We start from the raw sequence: 12,185 nt of genomic DNA, 5'->3' as shown, positions 1-12,185 counted from the left end.
GGAAGCGGCGCTGATATTAAAGTGACCGATGCAAGCCCAGCTCCTGCGACGGAGGCCAGTCCGGCCCCAGCGACTATTGTCAGCGCTGGAAGCGGTGCTGATCCCAAACCCGACGATAGTAAGACCGAAACCGATGCCAGTGAAGACCATGGTGCTTATGGAAAAACCGACGACGAGAGTACTCCTGCAGCGGGTTCTGGTTCATCAACTGATGTTAAGGCTGACGAAGTCAAACCTGATACTACTGCGACCGAAACAAGTCCAGCTCCTGAGACCGATGCTAGTCCGGCTCCAGCCACTGATGTCAGCACCGGAAGCGGCGCTGATATTAAAGTGACCGTTGCCAGTCCAGCTCCTGCGAACGATGCTAATCCGTCTCCAGCGACTATTGTCAGCGCTGGTAGCGGTGCTGATCCTAAACCTGACGACAATAAGACCGAAACCGGCGGCAATGCAGACCATGGTGCTTATGGAAAACCCGACGACGTCAGTACTCCTGCAGCGGGTTCTGGTTCATCAACTAATGGTAAGACTGACGAAGTCAAACCTGTTACTACTGCGACCGAAGCCAGTCCAGCTCCTGCGACCGATGCTAGTCCGGCTCCAGCCTCTGTTGTCAGCACTGGAAGCGGCGCTGATATTAAAGTGACCGATGCAAGCCCAGCTCCTGCGACGGAGGCCAGTCCGGCCCCAGCGACTATTATCAGCGCTGGAAGCGGTGATGATCCCAAACCCGACGATAGTAAGACCGAAACCGACGCCAATGAAGACCATGGTGCTTATGGAAAAACCGACGACGAGAGTACTCCTGCAGCGGGTTCTGGTTCATCAACTAATGGTAAGACTGACGAAGTCAAACCTGTTACCACTGCGACCGAAGCTAGTCCAGCTCCAGCGACCGAAGCTAGTCCAGCTCCAGCGACCGATGCTAGTCCAGCTCCAGCGACTGTTGTCAGCGCTGGAAGCGGTACTGATTCTAAAGCGACCGATGCCAGTCCAGCTCCTGCGACCAATGTTAGTCCGGCTCCAGCCACTATTGTTAGCGCTGGAAGCAGTACTGATCCTAAAGCGACTGGTGCCAGTCCAGATCCTGCGACCGATGCTAATCCGTCTCCAGCGACAAATGTCAGCGCTGGAAGCGGTGCTGATCCCAAACCCGACGACAATAAGACCGAAACCGGCGGCAATGCAGACCATGGTGCTTATGGAAAACCCGACGACGTCAGTACTCCTGCAGCGGGTTCTGGTTCATCAACTAATGGTAAGACTGACGAAGTCAAACCTGTTACTACTGCGACCGAAGCCAGTCCAGCCCCTGCGACCGATGTTAGTCCGGCTCCAGCCACTGTTGTCAGCACTGGAAGCGGCGCTTATATTAAAGTGACCGATGCTAGTCCAGCTACTGCGACCGACGCTAGTCCGTCTCCAGCGACTATTGTCAGCGCTGGAAGCGGTGCTGATCCCAAAGCGACCGTGGCCAGTCCAGCTCCTTCGACCGATGCTAATCCGTCTCCAGCCACTATTGTCAGCACTGGAAGCGTTGCTAATGTTAAGGCAACCGATGCCAGCCCAGCTCCTGCGACGGATGCTAGTCCAGCTTCAGCTACTATTGTTAGCGCTGGAAGCGGTGGTAGTCACAAAACCAATGTTGACATTCTGGATCCTGCCACCGTTGCTCGTCCGGATCCAGCCATCATTGTCAGCAATGGAAGTGGGGCTGATATGAAAGTGCCTGATGCTAGCCCAGCTCCTGCGACGTATGCCAGTCCGGCTCCAGCTATTATTGTTAGCGCTGGAAGCGGTGGTGATCACAAAGCTAATGGTGCTATTCTGGCTCCTGCCACCACTGCTAGTCCGGCCTCTGCGACTATTGTCAGCAGCGGAAGTGGTGCTGATCTTAAAGGTAGCGATTCTATTACGGCACCTGCCACCGTTGCCAGTCCGGCCCCTGCTACAATATCTATCGATGGAGGGGGTGCTGTTCCCAAAGCCGACGATCTTAAGTCCAATACCGGAGGAAACCCTGGAGTCAATGGCAAACCTGTTGACATCATTGCTCCTGCAACGGGTCCTGGTGCAACAGCTAATGTCAAAGCTGACGTGGTCATATCTGTTAAAAAGACGATTGGAGCTACCCCGACACCTTGTCCATCTTCTGCTGGAATTGGATCTGTGCACAAAACTGGGGATTCCAAGACCACTTCCGGTGGTCATTCTGTTGTCATCGTCAAGACTGGTGGTAACATTATTCCTGCAGCGAAACCCTCTTCAGTTCCTGCTGTTGTCAAAGCTGGTGGCGTGAAAGAAAATTCCAAAGTGATTGTTTCTAGTCCACTTCCTGTGGTTGGTCATAACTCTAAAACAGGAGTGTATGGTCTTACACCTGGAGGTGCCAAGGCAAACAACGTTGTAGCACCCGTTTCCGTGCAGAAAGTTGGTGGGAGCGTTACTGTAGGCAGCACTGGTGTCGTAAACAAAACGAAACCAACTGCTAATGATGCAGCAACTCAAAAGCATTCGCAAACTAGCTCTAACACGATGGCGTACCATCGCCGTCTGCGTGCATAAGTGCATGGTCTTGTCTGTCTTGTCAGACAGTTTTGCATACTAATAGATATACTTTAAAAGTTTGATTAATCTTTGTCTTTTAGCATTATTGACACTTATCCAATTTATCAATTTCATGTATTCTTAATTCGGTTATTTATTCTGCAAAGAGCGTTGACAAGTCTTGCACTTCCAAGCGCATCGCGCTATGACCGTAAATTATACTTGAAGCCTAAGCTTTTCGCATCACATCGATTCAATTTTGGTCTAAGAAAGATCTCGATATGGCAGATTAGATGTCTTATAGCCAACTTAAAACTTTTCCTTACAAATTATGTCGTCGCGCTGTTGATTCACTTTGCTGCTTGGAAATTAAATAGATACCTTAATATAAATAATTGAATTGGATTCCGCCTACACTGATATATCCCGATTTAATTGCTCTTAAATACCAAGCTGCTTTCTATTTATACACGTTCAAAATTCAAACCCACCCCATAAAAAAATAAAGCCTAATAAGGGACTGGCGCGTTGTTGTCGACTTCATTAGTCGTCAACCACCGTCTATTTGTAAAATATACCTCGAATTACAAAAAATAAAAGATAGATATCTCCCTGTTTATTAAGCCTTCATATAACCAGATGTTGTTGGCCGCAAGCGCACTAAACCGATGCGCTCACGAGTTGACAACCTTGATCGAAAGGACTGGGAATATTTTACTTCTTAATGCGGTTTTAGAAGAAAGCGCATCGTAAAGTAAAAGTATTTCGGCGGCAAGTAGCAAAAAAGTCTGCATCGCCCGTCACATCAGGAGTTCTTCTTGTAGATTCAAATCTGTAAAAAATATTTAAAAGAACGAAAAGTGAGTGCACATCTTTTCATAAAAAACGATGATTATCCTGACCAACAAAATATGCGTACACCGAAATAATAAATTGCGGCTAAGTGATGTCAATTTTTGATTTTCGTCGCAATTTATCAAAATACACTATGACTTTTTTACGAATAGATGAGCCAATACTTAATCACAATAGCCAAAACATAAAAGAAGCAATGATAAAGATTTTCCATCAGCTAAGCAATAATCATGTGCGATGAGATGTGTCGGTGTCGTGCATTCGCGCTTGTGTTCGCGCTCTCGTCGTCCAGGCCCAATTGTCAGAGAATTACGAACTTTGATAGAATTCGAACTTTATACGTATCTTTAATATCATTATTTAATCGGCAAGCTAGAAATAGTACCATAAAATATATATGCCACTTAAAAGAAAAACCTTAAATCCTAGCAACTCCAGCAATTTATATTCTTAAATTAAGCATCATTTATTTACGCAAAAAGAGCGGCAGAGAGGTCGCCGAATACTTGACGTACACGACGTGCAGAAAAAGATTTTAAAATTGCTAAGAATTCTTTGCAACTAAAGGTCAAAACTGAGTAAGTATAGTATCGAAAAAAAGAAATAATGCTTCCGATATATTAAGTTTCTACGTATTGCGAACTTTTTGAAATGACTTGATTATTAATCTAACTCTATATCACGACCGCCAATTCGCGCGTTTGACAGAGATTGGCGAATTGATTTAAAGACTTAATCATTGAACAGAACTGTCGCATTGCTGCTACAATATTATTGTATACAGTACTATAGAAATTTAAATTTAAATATTAATATAAAAATAACAGTTGCTAATATTTATTATTCCCCTTAGATAATAATATTTACGTTACGGGAAACCTTTACATCTCCTTCATTAACCAGAAATCACTAGTGACTGATTTCGAGCGACAGAGGTCTCTCTCCGTAAGGGATCACTTGGACCTTTGCGCATGGTGACTAATCTGTGCGCGTTGCGTCTAAGGTGGCAAGTACACGACTAAGTGTAGCTGCTGGTGAAGCAAACACGACAGTACACGTTCAGGTGTCTACTGCAAGATGACTTCACCCCCCCCCCCAACTCGAATTGGAGGCGTATCTTATTAGTTGGATTAAATGTCCGACTCAAATCATCTGCAAAGTCCTCAGTTTCACCTGGGAGACGATGCTGCCAAACCAGTGGGCTCTTGCGTACCAGGAAAGCGTTGTTCGCGATTTTTTTCAATTCATCAAAACCTCTTGTCGAGGTGTCATCCTGTGATGACTCCGATAATGGTGACTATGCTGGTGGTGTTAATTTGCATCACCAGGAACGAAGTGGTCGTAAATATCACTTTGACGAAAACTGTAGGTCAAATGCTAACATTAGTCAAAGGGAAGAGACCGCAATACGTTGCGTGTCGCTCCTTAAAAAGTTTTAATTGCTCACAAACGGCAACTTAATTCGTTGGTCTGAAATAAGTTCGAGCGACACAAAAATCCGTTGTTCGACTCGCCCAGGCTTCACAAGCCTGGTACGGTGTGGGTGGCAGTTTACCTCTCGTAGAAAAACGCTGCCTCGAAATCGCAGCCATGCCCTCATTTGACTTCGTGTCTCTCTTCTGGAATGCTAAAGGGATCAATAATTTGCAATCCCTTTACGAGCGCGTGAAGCTTTTTTTCGATGATTCATATGAATCAAAGGATGGGTTTCGTCATGCTGTTCGACGAGACCGAAAATTATACTGCAGTTGCGAGCGAGGCTCCCAATTATCATGCGAAGGTAGATGCTCGCATCATCGAACGGAATAACTCGTTCGAACCCCTTTCGCCTCAAGGTGGTTTAAGAAGTGCCCACTTGAAAGCTTTTTTATTATTCTTGTGCAACATTGGATGATGAGATAAGAATAAACCGTGCCCGACTTACTTGTCCGGCCTGACTGTTTCTCAACCTGATCACAGTCGCGTCCTCCGCCGCTTGCAGGAGGACGTAAATCATGAGCGTGATCGTAGTCACAATTTGGTGTCGATGGCGAACGGTCTTTGTATCGTTCGGTCAAAAGACTAAGTGGAAATTGTGGCCGACTAATTGGCAAACGATCCGATGCTTCTTCAAATCCTTTGCAACGGTCTGGCCACAGTCGTCACAACATTTGATCCCAAAAGGGTGGAGTAGAACGTCAGAATCGGGATCATCAGTCTCTGGTGGATGCTTTGGACCGAACTGAGAAGATTTGCATCCTAAAGAAGCCTTAAAGTGGTAGTTCGAGCGGAGACGTCCGCATAATGTAAGACGCGTGCGCCTACGAGGTAGCTCGATCGTATATGCATTGCTTTGGCGTGCAGTACACGACACAGGCTGATATACTTGAGCAGTAACGTATTACTGCCCGCATTTTTATCACTATATATATATTTTCGGTACTTTCTTGTGTACAATAGAATAAGACCATTAATTTTAAACAGAAGAACGTTGGCTTTTCAGCGTTCCGTTTCTGTCGCATGATTTTTTCTTAATACATAATGATACATGGGCCCTTATTTTCGATATATATGTTTCAAAATATATATCTATTGCATCTACGATGCAATCCTGCACGAACCGGACGACCGCTATTCGAGCCAGCAGGCATTGTTCTGCTGACATAATTTCTGTTTTCAGTGCGCCCGGTACACAATGCGGAGATTTCATTCTCCTCTTCAGTGAGAGCGTCATTGCACTCACTGGTTCTACTATTGTCAATGCTGGTTATATCAGTGTCGTTGTTATTGGAGTCAGTAATACCCTTATTGCTATTATCGAGTTTTCTTCTTCAATATTTGTTAAATCAACATCGATATCCTTCGCATTGGCCTGTAAGTCAATGCGTGATGAGCAAGAGAAAGATTGGTCTTTGCTGGTGCGAGTTCCTCCGCCTCTTGAATTGGAGTTACTCTCAAACAAGGTAAATATACGTGGATGGCGTAAGCCATTCACGAAGAACAATGTCTGCTTTGTTGATGCACGCACCGAGTTCTTGATGGCTATTTCTTCCGTCGGCAAAGAGCTCGCTCCAACTCGTAAACGAGTGGACGTATCCTTGTTGTATCACTTCAAGGACACGATTTGCACGATCCTTCTGACCATCTGTTCCAGGATGGTCAGAGGTCGACATCTTCAAACGTGTTCCAAGTGAACGAAACATGGATTGCCAAATTCCGCCGAAAATCGGGAATCTCGATCGGAAACTCGTTCACGGGGTAACCCATGGGGCCGAAATATCGTGTCGGTAAACACACGAGCACAAACCTCGGCTTTGCTCGACTCCGGACTGCAACAAGTTACATCATCTTGCTAAATCGACCAAAAACAAAGCATACATATTCTAATTAGCGCCGTCGGAAAATCTAAAGACGAAATTTATTAATTCGGACGGCCAGCTTTTTTGTTGGAACAGGCAGAGGCTGTAATGGAGCAAGGAATAAAAGGCTTGGCTTTACTCGTTTGCAAATTTTGCAAGTACGAGGCACACTTAGAGCATCATGCACTAATACATGATGCTCAATCTCAAATCATTGCGAGTGGAAACGACGACATGAGGTGTGTCACCAGCAATGGCTGTATCATAAAGCAACCCGTAAGGGTCTTGTCTTCTTAATATTCTCTTTTGACCTCGTTAAGTAATGTTGACGACGGAGCACTTGAATCAGTTTTGTAACAGTGGCTTATCAGCACTGTATTGACGAAGCCGGCTCAAAACTTGGCCGGCGCGAGAGCGTATCAGCGGCTATACTAAGTCACTTGGCTGCTTGTATTACACGAAGAAATATATCCCGCGACTAAAATAATCACCTCGCCATGCTTTGTAAGGGGTGGGCTATCAACGACTGTGCGTAAAGACGCATGGTCCGTAAAAAAATGAATGTTTCATATTCCAAGAGGTAGACACTTAACTTAGCCAGTGCATGTTTCGGGGTATGGTTTTTTTGTGTATTGGGTAAATACGTTTACCTGGTTGCAGCCGGGGCGTCGGCGCTCTGCGTCGTCTTTCGTTTTGCAACAACGCACAGCCGATTGCAAAATCGTCCTTATCGGCGATTATATCAAGCTTTGCTTAATTAGCTTTTAATGCACGCTGACAACCGGCGTTCCAAGGCCTCTTTACATTTATTGAGCAAACAAAAAAATTGCACTGTCAAAATTGGGCGTTGTTGCGCGAGAACTTATGCAAGCGCGCCGTAGCCTAAGATACCTTTGCAGTCCCTTTACATCGACTGGCATGCGATAACACAAAGTCCATTGTATTTAGAGTCTCGATGTAACTCGCACGCAGTCGTGCCGCGAATTTGAAATTTGAGTCTTAATACTTATTTTTTAAAAGCTCGCAGCAACGTTTCACACTGGTAATCCTTGCCATAAGTTAAACAAATCAAGTCAGAAATTGGCGACGTAACAGTCATTACATGAGCGAGCTTGTAAAAGAAATATGTTCTGCATTAAAGAGCATCACCAAATGCTTTTTGTTCTCCGGGCTTATACTTCACCTTGAAAATATATACCGCAAGATTAAAAGCTACCGAGTCATCCGTGCGAGTGATGAGGCGACTGAGGCAAAGTGCAAAAGGAAACATGTCACAAAATACTTAGAGTTAAGCCTAAGAACTCTGAACATGACAGGAGCATTCTTCACACCAATTAGCTCCTATTAATGAATTGGGCAGTATTTTTCTGCAGCTTTATGTTGTTGAGACTCAAACGCAATATTGCCTTCTGTCCTTCACTATCAGTTTGTAACAAAGCAATGCCATGGCAAAGTTAGATGAATCACAGACGACACTGAAAGGCCGATTATGATGAGGCAGAGCCAAATTCGGGGCATGTATAAGTATTCCTTTGGCCGCTTGAAATGCGTCATTTTCGATGCTAGTCCAGCACCAATCCGCATCCTTTATGAGAAAATTGGGTAATGATCGAGTCAAATCCGCGTAATTTTCGCTGCACGCAAGTAGTTGGCTAGACCCAGCCACAAACACATAATTGTCTTTCTTAGAATTTGGCCAACTACTGTGACTTTTTCTCAGCAGGATCTGCTCTAAGACCTCGCTTTTTCAATGAAGCACCGGGGACTTCTTCCACACCAAAAATGCATCAAGGTGCGTTGGCATTCACCTTTTTTCTTGCGCATTCGCTCGAGTGCTGCTCGTAAGTGTTTTATCTGATTATCCTGGCAGCATCAAGATTATTATGAACATGCGCAATGCGTCATCTAGCTTTCGGCTTCTTGTCACATAATGTCAGTGTCGAATAAGGAATCTTACTCTTACGCACCATTCCAGTCGTGTGCTTAGCGAGGAAATATTCGTCAACGACGTACCACTGTCCCTTTAATAAAGGCCACTGTCGGGTTACGGAGTATTCGGAGCCAGAAACCAGGTCAATTCTATGACGTACACTTCTAGCAGAAGGTAAAATAGACGGTGGATTATGACACACTGCGTCTTCAAATTCTAAATCGAAGGGAAGAACGAAATTAGAAATTCTTTAAGGATCAATGATCTCCTTAACGCACTGAGTGCCGTTCGTATTGTCCCAGGGACGCTTCATTCAGAAACGACGATGAATTCAGCTCAGTATTTGGCTGAATGACAACCATATCAGATAAAGCACCTGTCTTTAATGCAAGGTCAATCTCATCAACAGGCATTTCATTTTCGACGATCCATTGAGATCTACAATCCATGTCGAAGACAAGACAGCATTCCCACCAAAAAATATAATTAACTTTTATAGCTTTGACACAGGTCCCAGCCGCTAAACGAAATCACCTTAATGCGCTTTAAGCGCTTAAGCATATAGCTGTCTCCCTTCAAGGAACGTCATCAAGCATAATAGCCATTCGCTTTTGCGACAACCAAAACTGACCATGGCTGATCAAAGCCACGCCCTATCATCCTCACCCTCCTAGAGGTTTGACAAAGCCTATTTTTCCCTCAGCGGAGCGTCCCGCCGTTAGTGGAAATCGGCGTTCTCCTGATATGTTGTGGGGTTATTGCTCTGTCGAGCTTTGGGCGGGTTAAGCAAAGGACGCAAGTATGCCGTGCTCCTGCAGACAAACACTACAGGCACAAATAAGGCTTCGAATTCTCTCTATGCTAAGCGTTAAGCTTCTGAGAGGTCCGGAATAATTTCGATCCTCACGGAGGATCAGTCTAAAAAGACTCAGGCGTAGATTGACTGCAAGCACTACTAGTTATAACATAGCTACTTTGCTCTTGAAGTCAGAGGAGGACTTTTATACAGTCTAACCTCCGATAAACGATCCTCCAAAAAGATTATTCTCCTATAATCTAAACGTTATCTGCTCTAACAATGCCGTTCTGATGGCCATTAACGATATCCTTTCGTATTAAATACATAATAAAATTCTAGCAGAACATAACATTTGAGAGCCTATAAATATACATATATATATATGGTCCGAAGATCATCGAAATCGCGATGAGCCGACGACAGCTTATCACAAATAGCGCAAGCCTTAGCAAGGAACGCCACGCTATAAGTGCTACCAGGTGTAACGGGAAAAGTTGGCCTAAAGGATAATTAAAGTCGCGCTTAGGACAAATTTGTCGCATACGTCTCTCTTGTTCATCAGATGGCCAACTGATGAACGTCTTGGAGCGTTTACAAGCGTGCATGGGTACCTCACGTCACTTCACGTACACTAGTACAAATATTGAAAACCAACCATCTAGGGTTGTCTTGCGTGATTTTTGAAAACAAATTTTGCGTTGTTTATCAAGCAGGACTTTAAGCGATGCTTTGTGATTTTTTTTATCGACGTTGACATTTTTCCCGCAACGCTCACGGGATTCAGCTGCACTGAAAGCGGCAATTTTTCTTCGTTAGACTCGTCATTGTCGTCAGAGACCTTGGGATTTGTTTCGTCTGCGTTGTCTAACACCACTTCGACCAGTTCGTTGTCCGTCAGTAAAACGTGCACCTTCCAGATTTTTATTAAGCGCTCGAGGGTTTTGCGCGTGACCGGTGATGAACGGTTTTAGCCGATGTGAGCCATCTGGATTTGCAGTGAAGACAAGAGTAAATCTTGTTTTGTCTTTCTTTGACCCTTTGATTTGCGTGCGCGCAATTATTTTGTCCGAAATCATTCAATAGAGACCAGTCTCATCCATATTGTAGATGTCGCGTAACTCGTATTTTTGTAGCTTCTCTCTAGGGCTGGTAGCGCTCCTTCGATCGTCTGCATGTCAGCAGATCCGCTCTTGCTGTGCAACTTATAAGCTTTGAAGCCATGGCGAGACTTGAAAATCTCAATCCAGCTATTTGAGAAGGATGGCGCGTTTTCGATGATTAGGTGCTCTACAACCTGGAAGCTTAGACTTGACAAGCTCTGTTGTGATGCAGACACGCCGGGCTTCGCATTGAAGAACCCACTTGATCTAATTCATGGTGTTTGGCAGTGCGAGCGCGCTACAAACACATATGCTGTATCAGCACCCATTTGTGTTAAAAGAAGATTTCCGAAAAAATTATACCTTTGCCTCGAGGCTGGTTGTATTTATAGCTTCATATTCGCATGGTTTTTAAAAACTGAACTTATTGTGCTTTGAGTAGGAGGCTTTGGTGGGTTGCATTTGTGCTTTCCCCAAGCCCAAAGAGCAGTTTGAGTCAAACCTGGCAACTCATCACGCTTTTGACAGATCTTAAGCTTTTCTTTTTTTATCGTGAGTTCTCGAGAGCTAACTTGCTTTAGGGGAATCTTTTCTGGGGGGTTAGAGTAATAATATGTTGTTTATGCTGTGGTTTGGGTGGGAAAGAGGAAAAGGAAGAGCAAATTAACGCTATTTTGCGGGACATGGCATTTCCATCCAATCAGACTGTGAGCCTCTTTTTTCGATAATTTATCAACTGTGACGGGACGGGAAATACCACTTGACAGAGGTTAGACTATACTCAAAGAGTCGTTTTATGGTTTTACTTTATTTAACGGGAAATACCACTTAGCAGAGGTTAGACTATACTCAAAGAGTCGTTTTATAGTATTCTTTATTTAACAAGTAACAACTCAAAGAGTCGTACAAGGTTGTAGAGTTTATTAAAACCAAATTATATGGACTAGTGCCCACGAGTATGCAATTTAGTGAGGTCTATATTAAAAGGGCACAGAACGCTTTAAGATTAATAGGGAAATTGTACTTTATAACGTATCAAAATTAGAATACATTTTCTAAATCATCCTTATAATGTTCCTGTAAACAAATCTATGTCTGTTGCATTTCGCCATCAATTTGTTTTATATAACATATTTAACTAAAGAGGGAGTAGATCACTTGGCGTGTAACACACCACCCTCACGTCTAACAGCTGAAATTTACCTCGTTTACACGTAATCACACTCGTATCAAGCACTGTGCCACTCCATGGGTCAAGCTAAGTGAGTCTCGGAAGCTCAAGCTCCTCCTAGAACTGTCGCTAATATTTGGCATCTAAATACTATTTTTGGGCACTCTTGGTGGATCTCTCTATATAGGGAACGGGTATAGCCAGACACCCCTTTTGGTATTGCCACACCCCTCCCCGTCTGTTTGTTTTAATTAAATTAGAATTACAGATTAAAAATGACAGTAAAAAAACATTTCCATTAGTCGCTATTACACACAATTAAAAATGAATCCTTTAGAGACGTCTTTAGATCCCCTTTTGGACTTCGGTATACCCCCTGAATTACATGTGGGAACCGGAATAGCACACTATCGATTCAGGTTATTAACAAGTTGCTACCATT

The 12,185-nt window shown here is 44.1% G+C and overlaps 1 protein-coding gene across 1 annotated transcript; it reads left to right on the top strand.

The window, feature by feature from the left end:
* Positions 1–1,966: 1,966 nt before the first annotated feature.
* CCR75_002932 (uncharacterized protein) lies at positions 1,967–2,568 on the top strand (the record flags this gene model as incomplete). Its single annotated transcript, XM_067961029.1, has 2 exons — positions 1,967–2,074; positions 2,122–2,568. The coding sequence occupies 2 exons, from the start codon at positions 1,967–1,969 to the stop codon at positions 2,566–2,568; spliced, it is 555 nt and encodes a 184-aa protein (XP_067820189.1).
* Positions 2,569–12,185: the final 9,617 nt, after the last annotated feature.

The sequence above is a fragment of the Bremia lactucae genome, linkage group LG1, assembly GCF_004359215.1.
Source record: "Bremia lactucae strain SF5 linkage group LG1, whole genome shotgun sequence".
In the NCBI taxonomy this organism is placed as follows: Eukaryota; Oomycota; class Peronosporomycetes; order Peronosporales; family Peronosporaceae; genus Bremia; species Bremia lactucae.
This window is presented reverse-complemented; position numbering and strand designations above follow the sequence as displayed.